This window comes from Gallinula chloropus (assembly GCF_964237585.1).
Source record: "Gallinula chloropus genome assembly, chromosome: 29".
Taxonomy (NCBI): domain Eukaryota; kingdom Metazoa; phylum Chordata; class Aves; order Gruiformes; family Rallidae; genus Gallinula; species Gallinula chloropus.
This window is the reverse complement of record NC_140114.1, coordinates 1,623,289-1,640,964: the sequence shown is the minus strand read 5'-3', so window position 1 is coordinate 1,640,964 and position 17,676 is coordinate 1,623,289. Positions and strand designations below refer to the sequence as shown.

Here is a 17,676-nt window from a genome sequence, read left to right as displayed (position 1 = left end):
GCATTTCTGGAAATTAAGTTTTCTAAGGCTTTCTTGTGATTTATTTCTGCTTAGACCCATGATGTAATGGTTTCCCTGCTTATTTCTCTGCCTATATCTCACCTGATGCAAGCCAGGGCAAAAAAAAACCCCACCCACAACAAGCTTCAAGAAATTGTAATAGCAGATTCCTTTGTAAAGTCCTTCTGATCATAGAACCACCTGTGCAAAAAATCATGGACCTGGAGATTCACCTTAGACCCTCATGAAGTCCTGGAACTCTTCTGATTATATCCTAGCCATCTGATTTCGTGCATGTGTATTCAGCTCATTCCCATTAAACGTTGTCATGCAGCATGCACTTTGGGTTCTCCTTTTTTCTCTGCACTTCATTGTCAAACCCTTGACATGTGAGTCCCACCACGTGTCACCTTCCTGCTCAACACCCATCACAGAACCGTAGGGGTTGGAAGGGACCTCAAGAGATCATCAGGTCCAACCCCCCCCCCCCCCCCAAATGCCAACATGAAGCTACCACCCAATTTCTTTATATCTTCTGCATTTTTGAAGGATTTATCCAAACTGCATCTCTGCCTGGATTTATCCAAACTGCATCTCTGCCTGGAAGGCAGATGCTGGTGCACCCTGCACAGTGCACCTCTGAAGAGGTTCACAGAAGTCTGTCTGTCCACAGGAGCACAGAGCACTGTGAAACCTCCCTCCACGCTCCTTCCCACCCTATCAGGAGTGGACCTGCACAGCAGATGCAGGGTTTGATTGAATAATTGAATTATTAGAACTCATTCCCCACCCTACTCACAAGGCTGTTCACCAAAACCAGGACAAAACTCATTCACCAAGCACGTACAGGCACTAAAAACCTCTCTCTGGGTCACTTCAGTGGGAAAACTTGTGCAAGGGGAATCTGCAACGTGGAGACATGCACCTCAATAATGCAAAGCAAATAAATATATATATATTGGCCAACACAGGGTAATAGCTAACACTAATGAGTTATTAGGCTGAGCATTAAAGTGCTCACGTCCGTCCGTCCGTCCCCAAGAGGCACATCAGAGAAGCAATTCTGCTTTTAATTATCTGAGTTCTGTGACTCAGAAGGATCAATCATTTCCCTCCCCCCCCCCTCATTATTCTGTGTTTTCAGAACAATAACAACAAAAAAGATAAATACAAGGGGAGGAGGTTTGGCTGGGCCCTTAGCAGGAACCCCCTGAGACATTACCAAGTGACACCCTTCAAGCAGAGCCACAACCTGCCACCTCACAAGGTTTTTAAAGCAGAGACCTTTTTCCCCACCCCCCATTGTAATTTCCAGGGAACTGTGTTTCCAACAGCCTTCCCCCAAGGACAGTTTCTTCATCCTAATCTGCTCAAGCTCATAAGAGGCTGCAAATTAACCAGTAGCTTCTTTTGCCATAAATCACCCCGGATGTCAGGTGGCTTCTGTAGGGTCCTTTCAGTAACAACAAATATCTCTGGAGCTTTCAGAAGGTTTCATAAGTGTTAATTATGTTTGCAGCCATGCACAGTGTTGCAAAACTAAGCCTCTGCTGTCAGATTTAGACACCCAGATGTCAAGCAACACCTACACCTCAAAGATGCACATGAGGATTGCAGACAATGGGGTTTTTTTGAGAGCAGCCCTGAGGAGAAGGACCTGGGTGTTGTGATGGATGAGGAACTTCACATGAGCTCAGAGGGGCGATGGGATCCTGGGCTCCATCAGCAGAGGGGTGCAGCAGGGACAGGGAGGGGATTGTCCCTCTCTGCTCTGCCCTCCCCAGCTGGAGTCCTGTGTCCAGAGCTGGGGCCCAACATGAGGAAGATGTGGGGCTGTTGGAGAGGGGTCAGAGGAGCCACGGGGATGCTCAGAGGGCTGGAGCAGCTCCCCTATGGAGAGAGGCTGAGGGAGCTGGGCTGGGTCAGCCTGGAGAAGAGAAGGCTGTGGGGGGACCTCACTGCAGCCCCCCAGTCCCTGAAGGGAGCAGAGGAACAGGAGGGGAATCAGCTTGTTAAAGGGTGGATAATGGCAGGACAAGGGGGATGGGGTGAAGCTGGAGGAGGGAAGGGGGAGAGGAGAGATTGGGGGGAAGTTCTGTCCAGAGAGAGTGGTGAGGGGCTGGAAGGGGCTGCCCAGAGAGGGGGTGGGTGCCCCGTCCCTGGGGGTGTCCAAGGCCAGGTTGGATGGGGCCCTGGGCAACCTTGTGTAGCTCCAGGCCTGGAGGTTGGTGTCCCTGCCTGTGGCAGGGGGTTGGAGCTCTGGGACCCTTGGGATCCCTCCCAACCCTGGCAGGGGGGTTGGAGCTCTGTGACCCTTGGGGTCCCTCCCAACCCTGGCAGGGGGGTTGGAGCTCTGTGACCCTTAGGGTCCCTCCCAACCCAGACCAGTCTGGGATTCTATGTTTTTATTTTTCATAAAAAAGCTTTTTAAAGTTTTCCACAAGTTGCTCTGTGTGTCTTTAAAGCTAACAGGACAGATCCCAAGGCAGTGGAAGCCAGACATCTCTCTTGCCTTTAGCAGTCTGGTATGCATCATGCTCAGTCTGTCTCATGCATGAATACCTAATATTCATATATTTTGAGTCTCAGTACCCAGTTTAGCCCCATGAACATGTCCTCCACACTGCACTGACTCCTAGAAAGGAAATTAGCTCTATCCTAGCTGAACCCAGGACAGCAGTCTGTTTAATAAAAGATCAACATGTCAATTACTAGTAGCTACCACCCACCATGAAGATAACACCCCTGTTTACCACCACCACACCTCCAGATTTAGCCAAGCTGCTTGACCAAGGGATGGAGAATCCTCGCTCAGTTGGAGAGGAGCCTGCAATGAGGGGATGGTGTCTGTCTGTCTGTCTGTCTATCTCCTTACCCAAGGATCTGTGTAAAACCCATGCTGGTCAACAGAACCATAAATGACCTGGCATATATAAGTGCCATGGGTAGTTTTGCTGTGACTATACTCAGCTGCTACATGGCTCAGACCTTTGGGCACTAGCCATGCTATAAAGGAGGGCAGAAGTGTGCAGCACTTGTGTGGGTGCTTGGAAGCTCCACAAGCCTGCAGCACATGCTGGAAGGATCACTTGGGCCCTGACTGTGTGCCAAAAGTCCAGGTTTTATTCCCTTGCACAGTGTCTGTACAGCCTGGGCTTTGGTTTAAGCAGCTTTGTACTCCTGACTACTTCTAGCATGGGAAGTGCCCCTCTGAGGGGCAGTCAGGGCAAAACCATTCACTGGGAAATCTCCAGGTGTCCTCAAGGAAAGAGTTTTGAAACCCTTCCTAAGTGTTCCACGTTGATTTGCATAGGCAAAGTGCCTATTATAAAGTTAATATCATGCAGCTCAATTTAGGCATCCTGGAATCAGATCTTCACTATCAAGCAGCTATTCATCAGGACCAGATGCATCAGGTGCTTTGAATGTGCAAAGAGATTGTTCATCACTTTAAACCCTTTCCCATGCAGCAGACTCTCAGCTCCTGATTCTCCCCAACATCCTTCTCTTCCCCTCTCCACTTTCAGATAGTTCCTCCTCCTTGCAGGACCAGGATAGGTCACTCTTACTATTTATAATCATGTTCTTTGCTCATTTCATAGATTTACGACTCCTTTTGCACTGTTCATGCCAAGTTTTAGGTCTGCCCTCTCAAGGATCATCCAAGCAATAACACCCACATACAGCTACTTAGAAGAAAAGAGTTCCAAGTCCTCACCTCCAACATGGGGTTGCTTTTCCTGCACAAAACATTAGATCAACCAAAGGGCATGCATCAATCTGTATCTTACCAGACCCCCTATGTTCCAATATCAAGTAATAACATCACTTTAAATAATGCATAAAAGCTTCACTTATGATACTTTGTTAATACAGCTGTCATTAGTTCCAGCCCTTGAGCTCTGAGGGCTTCAATTCCCATTAAAAGTCAGCCCCTCCAGGGCAGGGATGTGGGAGCAGAGGTCGCTGCACTGGACAGCATTTCTCACCCTGTAACCATCCCAAGTCTGAGGTCTGGTAGGGAGGACACAGGATGACTCACATCAGATTTAGCTGCTACACCCACAGATTGCTAAAAATACTTCATTCATTCTCCTGCATAATTTGTTTACATTCCTGTGGTTTGCTCCTGATTAAATAACTCCAGGTTTCCATGCCATAAACTGTCCTTAAAATTTAAGATGAATGTGTGGGATTCCCCTGGGGGGAAAAAAATTCACTTGTTAATATATCCTGGTGAAGGCTGAGTGGAAATACTTTCAAAGAACTTTGGGAAGGCTGTACAACATCATCTCCTGGGCACCACACTACGTTACTACAAATCATCAGTCTTTCAGCAAGCTCTGGTGCCACACAACTGAAAGTTACCCTTTCTGTGCCAAGAGTGATTCTGCAAGTTCTCTGCTCACTGAGAAACAATGGTGCTTTAAACCTGACACTGTGTCTTAGATAAAAATGACTGAAAGGGATAGAGAAATGTCAAAGCTTGATAAAGCTGGGGTCTAATTCTCTATTTCTAACGTTTTCTTAGGTCCCTGGGGATGTTTCTCATGCAATGTCCTGTTCAAAGCAGGATCAACTCTGAATTCAGACCATGATGCTGAGGGTCCCCTTTATGGGAATTCCACCCTCCCTCCTTCTCATGTCAATCTGAACCTCTCCTGCCTCAGTTTATATCCATCACCTTTCACTCTTCTGCCCTACATCTCCACAAATGGCCCAGCTCCATCTCCTCCTTAACTTGTCCTTTTACTTTTGTGTATCAATTCCTGATCTACAAACAACCACCACAGCTTCTCCTCCACCCTTTGACAGGTCAGAGCAGCCACCCTAGCTATGATCCCATTCCAGGACCATCCCATATGTTGCTATTTCATGTAACCTCCTTATTGATTATGACATTACAGGTAACACGAGCCTGATGGACAAGTCTCAGCCTAGCCTGGTCTACTCCTTATCTAACTATAGAAAACCAACCAGCATCTGCAGCATCCGTATTTATCCACATATTGAAGATAGATAACAACTCACTTAAGGACAGTGTATCTTACACAGGGCAGAAGGAAACCTGCCTGTTACCTACGTGCTGCTGCCTAATGCTGCACAATGAAGAGTTGAGATGGGTGCTTGGGGAGTGGAGGGAGAGGAAGAAAAACTCACAACTTCATTGTCTAGACAATGGCAAGACAAGGAGGATGGATTAAAGCTAAAGGAAGGAAGGTTTAAATTAGATATTAGGGGGAAGTTCTGTCCAGAGAGAGTGGTGAGGGGCTGGAAGGGGCTGCCCAGAGAGGGGGTGGGTGCCCCATCCCTGGGGGTGTCCAAGGCCAGGTTGGATGGGGCCCTGGGCAACCTTGTGTAGCTCCAGGCCTGGAGGTTGGTGGCCCTGCCTGTGGCAGGGGGTTGGAGCTCTGGGACCCTTGGGGTCCCTCCCAACCCAGCCCAGTCTGGGATTCTATAAACTTCAAGGGACAATGAGGCAGGTTCTGTAATGCCACGTGGGGCAACCAGAGGGAGCTGTGGAGACCAAACAGTGCAGAGTTAATTTAGCCTCTTGTAAACCTGTGTGCACGGTGCTGGTTTCCACTTATACTCCAGAAAACAGGATTAGCAGCAAAAAAAAAACCCCACTGGTGCTTGGATCAGGGAAAGCATGCACCATAGGCTGCATCTCCTCTCCAAGGAGATTTACATCATTTAAATCCTTTCCTGTCCTGCTCTGAACAAGCTGCTATTTCTGTTTTCTTGTATTACAAAATATTTCAGGAAGGTTCTGGTCAGCACGTGGTGAGGGAGATTTTCTTCTGCTCTCCTCCCTTCTACTCCCTTTACATTTATTTCTAACTTTACCATGCCAACTGATAATACATGGACAGTTTAGTCACCTTCCAGTATTCAGAAGACCAGTTTAGTCCTGGCTAGAAGTGAACAAAAAGTCCAATTCCTGAGTTCTCTGACTACATTTAGGTGGGTTTTCTCCTGGTCTGCAAAGCCCTAGAAACATGTTGGTAAAACAAAGAGTAACCAGTGAACCCCAGCCCCTCAGACCTGCAGGGATCCCAACAAGGCTGGAAAACACAGACCTGGGAATTGCACAACTCATGAGGCTGCCATGCAAGAAAACCTCCCCTTTCTACCCACCAAACATTATCAAAAGGCCTCCAGAAAAGGGTCTGTTCTCCTGAGCTGGCACATACACTTGGAGAAGACCATCCTTCTCCCTGTCACCTACTCAGTCCATGGATCATTTTTTTCCCCAGTAGCTGCAGATCTTTTTTCCAGTAGCTGGTTCCTTCTGCCATAAACCAGGATTTGTGAGGTGTTTCTGGAAACACCCTGCATAATTAAACACCATGGGAATGTTCTGAGGACTGAAAATGTTTCACAAACACTTATTAATGTGCTGCTTATGCAAATAGATGTATTATGATAATAGCTGTAGGTGACGCCTGGTGTTGGGCAACAGCACCAGCTTAAAGGGCATTTCTGGCATTGTCCTAATTAACCTGTGATTCACTGCCTCAAATCTTGCATTATTCAACTTTCACTTGTGGTGTGTATAAAATATGAGCTTGTGATAGTATAAAAAGCAATGGATCTATAGAATCCCAGACTGGGCTGGGTTGGGAGGGACCCCAAGGGTCACAGAGCTCCAACCCCCCTGCCACAGGCAGGGACACCAACCTCCAGCCCTGGAGCTACACAAGGTTGCCCAGGGCCCCGTCCAGCCTGGCCTTGGACACCCCCAGGGATGGGGCACCCACCCCCTCTCTGGGCAGCCCCTTCCAGCCCCTCACCACTCTCTCTGGACAGAACTTCTCCCCAATCTCTCCTCTCCCCCTTCCCTCCTCCAGCTTCACCCCATCCCCTTGTCCTGCCATTATCCACCCTTTAACAAGCTGATTCCCCTCCTGTTCCTCTGCTCCCTTCAGGGACTGGGAGGCTGCAATGAGATCCCCCAGCATCCTTCTCTTCTCCAGGCTGAGCAAGCCCAGCTCACAATCACACATCATTAACACTTGCTACCAACCTGAACCTACATCTCCTTCCATAGGTGGCTAATGGGCAGAGTCCTTGCTGATAGGGTGTTCAGATGATGTAAGCAAGCTTCTTTGAAGTAAGGAGAATGAAGGCTGCAGACCTTCATCAGCAGAGAATCCCTCCCCAAGCATTTTCCTTTGATTATTTCTTCATTAGCAAGTGCTCCTGACTCAGCTTTATAAACAAAACTTCTGCCCTCTGAAGTCAAACAGAACTGGTTTGGCTGCATGAAGCATCCCTTAGCTAGGCAAGAGCCATTATTACTGCTGTCCCTGCCTTATCCAAGGATATAATTTTCTAAAACCATTTAAAATTAATAGGTGCTGACAATATTAACATTCTCTCTTGTGGTGTGTGCAGTCTGGGGCACTCTTTGCCCTCTTATTGCCGTTATTACCTTCCTTAGTCACTCTGGAGTCCAGCAGAAAAACTGGGGAATAGACAGAAAATTCTCTAGAGTACTGTTACCTTATGAAAAGAGTAAATTAAGAATCAGTTTAAGGGAGGTAATGACCTTGTAGTTAAGGGACTGCATATATGGCAGCTAAGATTCAGTTCCTAGTGCTGTCAGGGATCTCCCGAATCACAGGGGTTGGAAGGGACCTCCCAGAGCTCATCAGGTCCAACCCCCTGCCAGAGCAGGGTCCCTAGGACAGGGCACACAGGGAGACATCCAGATGGGGCTGGAATCTCTCCAGAGAAGGAGACTCCACACCCCCTGGGCAGCCTGTCCCAGGGCTCCCTCACCCTCACACTGTGGAAAAGTTCTTCCCCAGGTTGGTGTGGAACTCCCTGTGCTCCAACTTGCAGCCATCGCCCCTTGTCCTGTCCCCACAGACACTGAAAAGGGGCTTCCCATGTCCCCCTGCATCCCATACTGAAGACATTTATAAACATTAATAAGGTGCCCCCTTAGTCTTCTTCTCTGCAGGCTGAACAGCCCCAGCTCCCTCAGCCTTTCCTCACAGGGCAGATGCTCCACAGATATTGTCCCAGAGAAGAATTCAGCAGGCTTAGCTAGAACCTTTTTGCAGGGGTGGGTTTCTCCTTGCTGTATGTGCTTTCACAGCAGTGTTTTCAAACATTAATCTGGTGATGCATCCTTACAGGGGAGAGGTCTTCCAGCTGGAAATTACTGAGAAGTTAAAACCAAGAGACACTGAAAACTCAGCAAGGGGGAGGAAAGAAAATACCTGGGCTATATATTCAGCTGGATTGTGAGCTCCTCTGACATACACAGCATTTATCCCACCTTGCTAGGACCAAAACATGGGATGCATCTGCCATGGTGCACACCAACTCTACCCAAACCAGTATGGATGGACCTAACTCCATCCCTGTGGGAAGCTCCTGCACACACACAGGCTCCCTCCTGTGGCAGATGCCACCCAAAGGACCTTGTCAAAGCACCAGTCCACCCATTTTCCCAGAAATCAATTCACCCCACTCACTTTTCCCTCTGGAGGGAAGATGCTTCGTGCATAAAAGTGCCAAGCAGATTAAAATTAATTAAAACCATCACAGCCTTTATGACATGAGGCTTTTATGCTGTTAATTATTCTCATTTTATGAGGCACCCCTAAAGATCCCCAGAGCTTATCAGGAATATTCTGGAGACATCAGGAAACAAGATTTCAAAGAAGTTCACAAACATCTGCCAGCATGTCAGAGAGGGAGATTATTTTATGTTAATAGTAATAACATCCTAGTGGATTTAGACTGCTCTGACCTCATGCAGAGTGAAATATGTAAAACCTTTATTTAATCAGCTCCTCATTTTAAGCTTCATAATTGGAGATGACTTCATTTTTTATTTAAGAGATATCTCTGTGATAGCTTTGCTCTTTAATGTGTTATTTTTTGCAGCAGATACTTCCTCCAGCTTCAGTAAGAACACTTCTGGAGCCCTCGTTAGCATCATATCAGATGAAAACTTCAGCCCTGTGTTTCTGCTGATTTATCCAGGCACAGAGAGAAATATGAGATGGTAGTTTATATTTCCAAGAAGGCAAATACACCTTATGTGCCACTGACACCCAAGACTCCCTGTGCAGGCATAATTTTAGCCGAGTCACCAGAAATCTATTAATTCTTAGTGGGTTTTTTTTATAATTCTTAATGAAATCAGTCGAGTAAAACCAGGAAATTTCAAGATGAAAAGAACTTGCAAGTCCCCATCTGCATTAGGTATTATTACCCAACTCAGCTTTAGATAATCATAAGCAGTGAGCAAAACAATTACTGCAACTGCAGGAGTAATGCATGCAACAGAGTTTGCTTCATAAGTAATTAAGGGCCTTTACACAAAGGGTGTCTCAGCTCCTCCAGGCAGTCTGAGGAAGGGTATAAATACTCTGCACCACGCAAGGCTTCTCTAACTACATCTCTTGACTTGTTCTCTCCGGTACTCTGAGTAAGTCTGATTTGACAACTATCTAAAACCTTCAGTTTCATTTTATTTTAGCATGGATTTTTTTGGTTAAAAACTCGGGACTAAACCCTGCCTAAGACTCAGACCTTAGTGAGCATCTTTCCACGTGATGCTCTTTATGCTGGGTGAAGGGTGTAAAAATAAAAGCAAGGGGCTTGTCAAGGCTGCTGGTGTTCTGGATGAAATAGGAATGTCAATCTCTTCAGATTCAGAGAATAGATTTTTAGCATTGGTTTTGCATATTATACAGCATGATGGGGGGGGGTTCAGCATTTATTAGGTGGGGGGCACTTCCTAGATAACTAGTGAAGTCAAATCTCTGTTCCCAGTTCTGTGTAGCTATAGACAGGCAGCATCGCTGCTGTTTGTAATTAGCCCTCCCTCAGCAAATTGGGAGTCACAAGCTACACCAAGCGATTATTAATTACTAGTACTTAATTGTAACCGTGCAAATAAGCTTTCATTTCTAACTATTAAAGCTTTGGTCGTGTTTTTCCTGTGTTTTTACAGAGATGAAATCAAGCATTGGTTTAGGTAAAAGCTGTGTTCTGACCTAAGGGTGTCTGGGACAGGGGGGTGGTGGTGGGAGGAAGTTTTGTATGGAGTTTCTGCCTTTTTTTTCCCTTCCTCAGGATGGTACATTTGAGGATAATTTTGCTTTCCTATGAATATAGTTGAGACAAGTAAATAGATTAAGAAGCTTGTTACTTTCCCCATTCACCTGGAACACAAAGGCACTGAGCTTCCCAAGCAAAGAAAAGTACTTTTTGGGGTATTTTTACTTTAGGCTTGGCAACAAAATAGTGTTTTTCTTTAGCAAGTGTTGCTGGCTATGTATTTTAGGATCCTATATATATATTTCTCCACAGATAAGACTTACTGATTTCAAAGATTAACCTCAAAATACCCACCACCAGCCTTAGAAACCTTCTGTATTTGCTATTTTTCTATTATAAGTCCTGCAAAGCTGCCACATCCCCTAGTCCTCATCTTGCAAACGTTCTTGAGGACAGCAGTTTTAGGAGTGCTGCTGCACCCAGGACTTAACTGGGAAGGAAATACCACTTCTGCCTTATTCATGGCTATAAAGTGTCTTTGATTTGCAGTGCTACACTGCAGGGAAGCAGCTTTTGTGCCACGATTTCATCTGAAGGAATAAATAAAGGCTGTTGAGTGTGTGTGCTCTAGCAGAAGCTGCAGTGTTCTTATTTGAATTGACAAAAGATAAATATTTTAAGTTCTGCATCTTGCTTATTAAACCAGCATCTTAACCCCCTGTTTATTCTTAGTTGTTCATTTTTCCATTTTTTAGTGGAATGTTTTAGTGCCTGAAAACAACAGGAATCTGCAAAGAAAATAGAGGAAATTAAGCAGATTCCTCAGCACTGAAATCCACTGAAAACCCAGATTTTCTGCTTCCCCCTTCACTCCCTCTCATCCCATCTGTGGAACACAGGCTGCAGGCACTGCCCTGGGAAGCTGCATGTGGGAAGGGAAGGGAATGCCATGGGAACACGTCCAGGCTTGTCTCCAGGAAGCATTGCAAAGGGCTGGGAGGTTTCAGAGCAGATGCCTCTTTTGGAGGCGGCACACAAAAGAAAGGGGAAGAGTTTTGCTCCCAGAGGAGGAAAAAGTGAAGGAGAACGAGCTTAAAGCAGGAAATTAGGAAGGACAAACAGACACAGGCCAAGCAAAAAGCTGCAGACACAAGGAAAGGGACCCCTCTGCTGTCCTTACCCAAACCACCTGTTTTAATACCTCTCAGAGCCAAGCTTAGGAACAGCAACAACTGAGCACCTGGGTTGTTTTGCTCTCTAACTCCACGAATTAATTGCAGGCACCCCCAGACCCCTGCCAGGAGATGGCTTCAGCCCAGCTAGCATGCACCAACCCCTGCGAGGCCAAGTGTCCCCAGCCCCTGGCCACCAGCAGCAACGAGCCCTGCGTCGTGGCCTGCGGCGACTCGCGGGTGATCATATACCCGCCACCGGTTGTTGTCACCTTCCCAGGGCCCATCCTTACCACCTACCCGCAGCAAACCGTCGTGGGAGCCTCAGAGCCCTCCGAGGTGGCCCTGGCAGAGTCCAGCACCACCTCAGCACCTCTCCAACCCGAGGTGACAGGGAGGTTGGAGGCAGCGGTTGAGAAACTGGCGCCCCAGGTCATCGCCCGGCCTGAGCCGCGGTGCGCCCCGAAGTACTCCTACACCTACTCTTCCCAATGGACACATCCATGCAACTCCTATCGCTCTGGAAAACGGTGGACATACTAAGCCCAGCCCCAGCCTGCACAGAGCAATTTAAAGAAGCAGCAAAGGGAACTCGAGATGCAAATCAAGGGGGTGGTGCTGAGCCACCCGCCCCAGGGCTGGGGGATGCCTGGCTCCAGCTGAAAAGAATGAGAGCTGCAAGCCCTCCACCCCTGTGAAGGGCAGGCTCACCTCTGTGTGTTTGCTCCTTTTGCCTGTAGTTTAGAGCTGTTCTCCTCTGGCTTTCCAGTTTAGTCATCTGCTTACGTTGTGCTTTGTCTTATTTCAGTTGTGTTACTGACTCTGAACTGAGAGAGGTGACTTTAGGATGCTAGAAGCTGCACACAGCAGTGATGCCAAAGGAGATAAACCTGTTTTTTATAGACTGCATCACTTTGACCCTGGTGATCAGCCCTGGAAAGATGGCCTTTGTATTCTGTATGATTTTATTCCAGAATTGTTGAAAAGCTGTGTCTTTCCAAATAAATTTTCTGTACCAAACTCTGTCTTCTGGTTTTCATTGCCACATAATCATAGAATCGCAGACTGGTCTGGGTTGGGAGGGGCCCCAAGGGTCACAGAGCTCCAACCCCCTGCCACAGGCAGGGACACCAACCTCCAGGCCTGGAGCTACACAAGGTTGCCCAGGGCCCCATCCAACCTGGCCTGGAACACCCCCAGGGATGGGGCACCCACCCCCTCTCTGGGCAGCCCCTTCCAGCCCCTCACCACTCTCTCTGCAAAGAACTTCCCCCTAATATCAAATTTAAACCTTCCCTCCTTTAACTTTAATCCATTTCCCTTTGTCCTGCCATTATCCACCCTTTAACAAGCTGATTCCCCTCCTGTTCCTCTGCTCCCTTCAGGGACTGGGGGGCTGCAGTGAGGTCCCCCCACAGCCTTCTCTTCTATAGGCTGAACCAGTCCAGCTCCCTCAGCCTCCTTAGCAATTGAATTTATATATTTATCCTTACTCTTAGGTATTCCCTGTTTCTTCTTTCAGTGCAAAGGTCACAAAATTCCAGGAATAGGTTTCTACACAATGTTATTAAACATATGCTGAACATTTGACAATCCTCAGGGCCCACCTGAGTCCCTGGTACTTGTTGCTTGTGACAGTGATGCCTGCAAGTGCTCAGGCAATGCTGAGCTCCAAATTTACCACGTCCACCTCAGGACAACCTCCTAGCACTTTGGCCCAAGCTCAAAGCAAGACTTGAATGTCTGGCTGCATCTGACAGGGAAAAGGAAAGTGCAGCCCCTGCACACACCTCTGACATGGTGCAAAGAGCTTCCCTGAGGTCACCAGAGGAAGGATGCCCATGGGCAGCCTTTAGATGACATCACTCATGAATGCATCAGGCACATTACAGGGTGGATGATCAATGCATCACCCCAAGCATCAAAACTGCCTGGTGGGAACAGGGTGCCAAGTAGAAATGAGGAAGAAATACACCAAGAGCTTAGTTTTCATTCCTCTATCAACCTCTCAAAACATAAAGTCATATTTTGACTTTGAAATGTGTCCTTTATAATGAAGCAAATAATATTCTAGGAACTTCCCCACCTGGCAGTGCAACAGTCACTTGTGAGGGAAATTCAAAGCCTCCACAAATGTTTTTAGCAAATTAATTGCAATCTAGTAATTCACATCATTGATTAGTTACAGACATAATTCCACCCACAGTGAAGAACAAATTCAGACCAAAAAAAAAAAGAGTTCATGCATGAAGGATTCTTTAATGAGGATGGAAAATGCTACAGACAGTGGGAGCAGGAAGCAAACCAACTTGGAAACAATGAATTGAAAACACACAAGTTGTAAGGCTGAAGACAGGCACAACTCAGGGCTTGGGCACAAGGATTCTCCCTTCCTATTGCAGGGTGGGAGCCCCAGAGCCAGGCAGAGCAGGGCAGACTCATCCGTGGGCAAGCACAGCTTCGTTGTGCTGCAGATAGAGGGGAGCTTTGGGGTGCAGGGCTGGAAACCCAGAGGGCTCCAGCTGAAGATCTGCAAGGTTCCTCTGTGCCGATAAGCAGGAGCAGAAATGGCCAGAAGCTGTTTGCTGCAGCCTAAAGGGGGCTGAGAGCTTCGTTCAGCATCTGCTGGTGGGAGATGAGAGGAGATGCCTGTGGAGAGCCAGGGCCGGAGCGGTGGTGGACGCCAGGAATGCAGTGAGGGGCTTAGCAGGGCCCACAGTTGCCGCTGAGGTACCTGTGGTTTCTGGCCCAGCCACTGTATCCGCAACCCCCAAAGGCTCCATAGCCCCCATAGCCCCCAAGGCCTCCACACCAGCCCCCATAACCCCCATAGCCCCCAAGGCCTCCATACCAGCCCCCATAACCCCCATAGCCCCCAAGGCCCCCAAGGCCTCCATAACCACCACGGCCTCCAAAAGTGCCGCCATAGCCCGCTCCAACGCCGGGGGCTCCTGCCGAGCCCACAACACTGTGCTGGGGGAAGTTGCTGAGGATGGGCCCAGGAAAGGTGATCACTGAGGCCGGGGGCTGGATCACCACCGTGGAGTCAGGGCACTGCCTCACGCAGGGCTCGTTGACGGTGTCAGCCAGCGGGGCCGGGGCGGCCACCCCGCAGGAAGGGACACACAGGCTGGAGCAGGACATCTTTCAGGCAAGCAGGTAACGCTGCAAGACAAGGCACAGCTCTGGCTCAGTACCAGGCCTGATCCCAACTCCCTCCCGGCCCTCTGGCACTTGGAGCCTGGGTCTCAGAACACGCTCTGCATCATCTCCAGCCATCAGAGCAAAACACGTTCCCGAGTGAAACGCTGCTGTAACCCCCCTGCTCCCCTTATGGTCCATGGGCCTGACGTGCCCACGGAGTGAGAAAAAACTCCCCCATCCAATCCAGAGGGAAAACCACCCAGCTCCCAAGGTCCTGAGTGCATTGCTGTGCTCAGAGCACTGTGCCTACAAGTCTAAATGTCCACCCTTCCTGTAGCTCCGAACCAGGCCCATCACATCCTCACTATGTGCTACCACAGGCTTCTGGAGCCCAGGGAGAAGATACAGTGAGAAAGCCAGTGCTGAGGAAGGCAAGAGGGAAAGAGGACTTAGACTCACCAAGATGGTCAGGAGAGTTGAGAGGAGGAAGCTGGATAGAGGCTGGGAAGCCCTCAGCTCTTTTATACCCATCCCGGACCGGCCGGGCCATCGGCCAAGGGGGCGGTTACAAAACCCCCTGGTAATCATGGATTGGAGTGGGCAAGCCTCATGAAACAAATTGTGATGTGGGGCAATTACAGACAGCCTAATTGGGTAGAGTATCAAGCCAACGTGCCCTGGAGTTCAAACAGGTAATGGCAGGGACCGACCACGACCTGCCCTCACATGAAAGGCGAGGAGCTGCCGTAGCTGACCGCACAGCACCAATAAACTCCCATCAGTCCCTAATCCTCCCACTTTGCTGGAATGTCAGAATCTTGGGCATCTTGCAGAAGTGCTTTGCAATCCTGGGCACAGCCATCACACCACTCATTACCTCTCTTTTACAGGCGGGTAAACTGAGGCACCGGGAGATTGGGCAAAGGAAGAAGCTCTCCCACCCGCTCTGGGCAGCTCCCAAGTGCCAGCTGTGTCCCCTCACTGGCAAGAACCCAAAGGTCCTTCCATCATGGACATTCCCTGCCACTGCATGACTTGGGTATTGTAGATCCACAATATGATGGTCATGCAAAGAGCAGAGGGTGAGGGTCCAGTGTGGATGATCCTCCATTGATCAAAGTGCCTGCACAAGTCAGAGGGCAGGAAAAAGATCCAGATACTCTCAGCTCCCCTGGCCATGTGCCATGAGCATGGTCCTCCATGAGCCCTCTCTGCAGGGATTTGATTACTCAGCATGGCATTGAGGGCTGTGCCAGGAGAGGCTGTCAGAGCATCACCAGGGAGCTTGCTGCACGTGGCCACGCTCCCCAAGGGCACAGCCACGCTGGGCACCGCTGGCCCTGGGAGCGTGGCTGGGCTGCTGCTGAGCGTGGCGTGGTTGGGCACCGCGACCTCTGCCAGATGCCCGGCACTCTCCAGCGTAAGCACAGTGGGGATTAGGAGACACGTTTGTGTTTATTGGGGCAGCCGCGGCACCTTGTCTTTCATGTAATTACCTATCACGGCTGGTCCCTCCCATCACCTCTTTCTTCTCCATGGCATTGTTGCATGCCAAGGTGCCAGTGAGGAGCCACATAATTACCCCAACTCACATGAATTGAGGGTCAAAAAGCTGTTACTCTGCATTTCAGGGTCACGTGGGGTTTCTGCCACCACCCCCTTGCCTGATGCCCCGGGCGGTCCGGGATGGGTATAAAAGAGCTGAGGGCTTCCCAGCCTCTATCCAGCTTCCTCCGCTCGACTCTACTCATCAACCGGGTAAGTCCAGCTCTTGGAAGCCACTTGGGGATGTCTCCCTGACACCCTTCCCACAGCCCCTTCCCCACACCCTGCCTAACCCGTGGTGCCTTTTCCAGTGCTCCTTGCTTGCCTGAAAGATGTCCTGCTCCAGCCTGTGTGTCCCTTCCTGCGGGGTGGCCGCCCCGGCCCCGCTGGCTGACACCGTCAACGAGCCCTGCGTGAGGCAGTGCCCTGACTCCACGGTGGTGATCCAGCCCCCGGCCTCAGTGATCACCACGCCCGGGCCCATCCTCAGCAACTTCCCCCAGCACAGTGTTGTGGGCTCGGCAGGAGCCCCCGGCGTTGGAGCGGGCTATGGCGGCACTTTTGGAGGCCGTGGTGGTTTTGGAGGCTATGGAGGCCTTGGGGGCTATGGGGGTTATGGGGGCTGGTATGGAGGCCTTGGGGGCTATGGGGGTTATGGGGGCTGGTGTGGAGGCCTTGGGGGCTATGGGGGCTATGGAGGCTTTGGGGGTTGCGGATACGGTGGCTGGGCCAGAAACCACAGGTACCTGAGCGGCAACTGTGGGCCCTGCTAAGCCCCTCACTGGCTCCAGACAATGATGAAGGAGAGCTCTGGAAAATCCCCTGGCACATCCCGACCCAGCAGCCCAAGGGAAGACATGCCATCGGCATTGCCGGCCTCCAGAGCTTGGATCCCTCGTGTCTGCTGGGCTTCAGCTCTGCCTTCCTCCTGCCCTGCTTGAGCATCCCCTTGGCACTCCCTTGCCCCTGGTGACACACACCCGCGCTGGGTGCACCCTCCTGCAGCACGGCTGATGCTCACTGATGCTCTGCCCACTGCCAGGAGAGGTGGGCTGCCCCTGACCACGACTCTGCTCTTCTCCCATCTCTCTCCTCCTCTCAAACCCCAATAAAATCTGTCTTGCATCACAATGTCGAGTCTTGGTTTTCCTTCATCAGGCCTCTTCCCCCTTCCTGCAAATCACAGGTCATGTTGTTCTGCACTATTGGATCCTCCCCGGGTAGTGCCCTTGGAGCACTGGGCAGTTTCTCAGTGAGTCACAGTGGATGATGGCATTCCCAGATGGGTCTTGCAGCTTCCTCTGTTGTCCCACTGCAGTAATCCACATACGTTCCCAGAGCCCACTTGGAACACATCCAAGTGCCATAGGTGCCTGGCAGAAGCTCTTCCAAATCCTCTGCCAATCCAGCGTGCCTGGTATCACCTCCTCCTACTGGCTTCTTGTGCCTCCCATGTGGGTGTCCAAGAAATGCAGAGACAACTGTTTCTCTACAGGCTTCTGGCCATCCCCTATGCTCTGCTAGAGGTGGGGGCCACTGGGAAGGCATGAGAGAGACAGGGCCAAGGCTTCCCAAGTCTCCTCTCTGAACCATTAAATGGCCACAGGTATCAAGCAACCTGAAGCACAAAGCCCACAGAGCTGGAGGTTGGATCTCCTGCCTTCTGGAGGGACCTCCCTCCCTCCCCAGGAATCTCCCAACTGTGGGATCAGCACGCTGGCAAGAGAAGGTATCAGCTCGTACACTGCCCAAAGGGCTGCTGGCACATCTGCTCTCTCCCCTGAGG

At 49.8% G+C, this 17,676-nt stretch overlaps 3 protein-coding genes across 3 annotated transcripts; 2 read left to right on the top strand and 1 right to left on the bottom strand.

Moving 5' to 3' along the window:
• Positions 1 to 11,333: 11,333 nt before the first annotated feature.
• Positions 11,334 to 11,744, top strand: LOC311202355 (uncharacterized protein; the record flags this gene model as incomplete). Its single annotated transcript, XM_084276948.1, has 1 exon — positions 11,334 to 11,744. One exon carries the CDS (start codon positions 11,334 to 11,336, stop codon positions 11,742 to 11,744), a length of 411 nt encoding a protein of 136 aa, XP_084133074.1.
• A 2,160-nt stretch (positions 11,745 to 13,904) lies between these two features.
• Positions 13,905 to 14,345, bottom strand: LOC311202353 (claw keratin-like; the record flags this gene model as incomplete). The annotated part of the gene is made up of 1 exon (XM_084276946.1): positions 13,905 to 14,345. The coding sequence occupies one exon, from the start codon at positions 14,343 to 14,345 to the stop codon at positions 13,905 to 13,907; it is 441 nt and encodes a 146-aa protein (XP_084133072.1).
• Positions 14,346 to 16,222: 1,877 nt separating this feature from the next.
• On the top strand, positions 16,223 to 16,663 carry LOC311202352 (claw keratin-like; the record flags this gene model as incomplete). The annotated part of the gene is made up of 1 exon (XM_084276945.1): positions 16,223 to 16,663. One exon carries the CDS (start codon positions 16,223 to 16,225, stop codon positions 16,661 to 16,663), a length of 441 nt encoding a protein of 146 aa, XP_084133071.1.
• Positions 16,664 to 17,676: the final 1,013 nt, after the last annotated feature.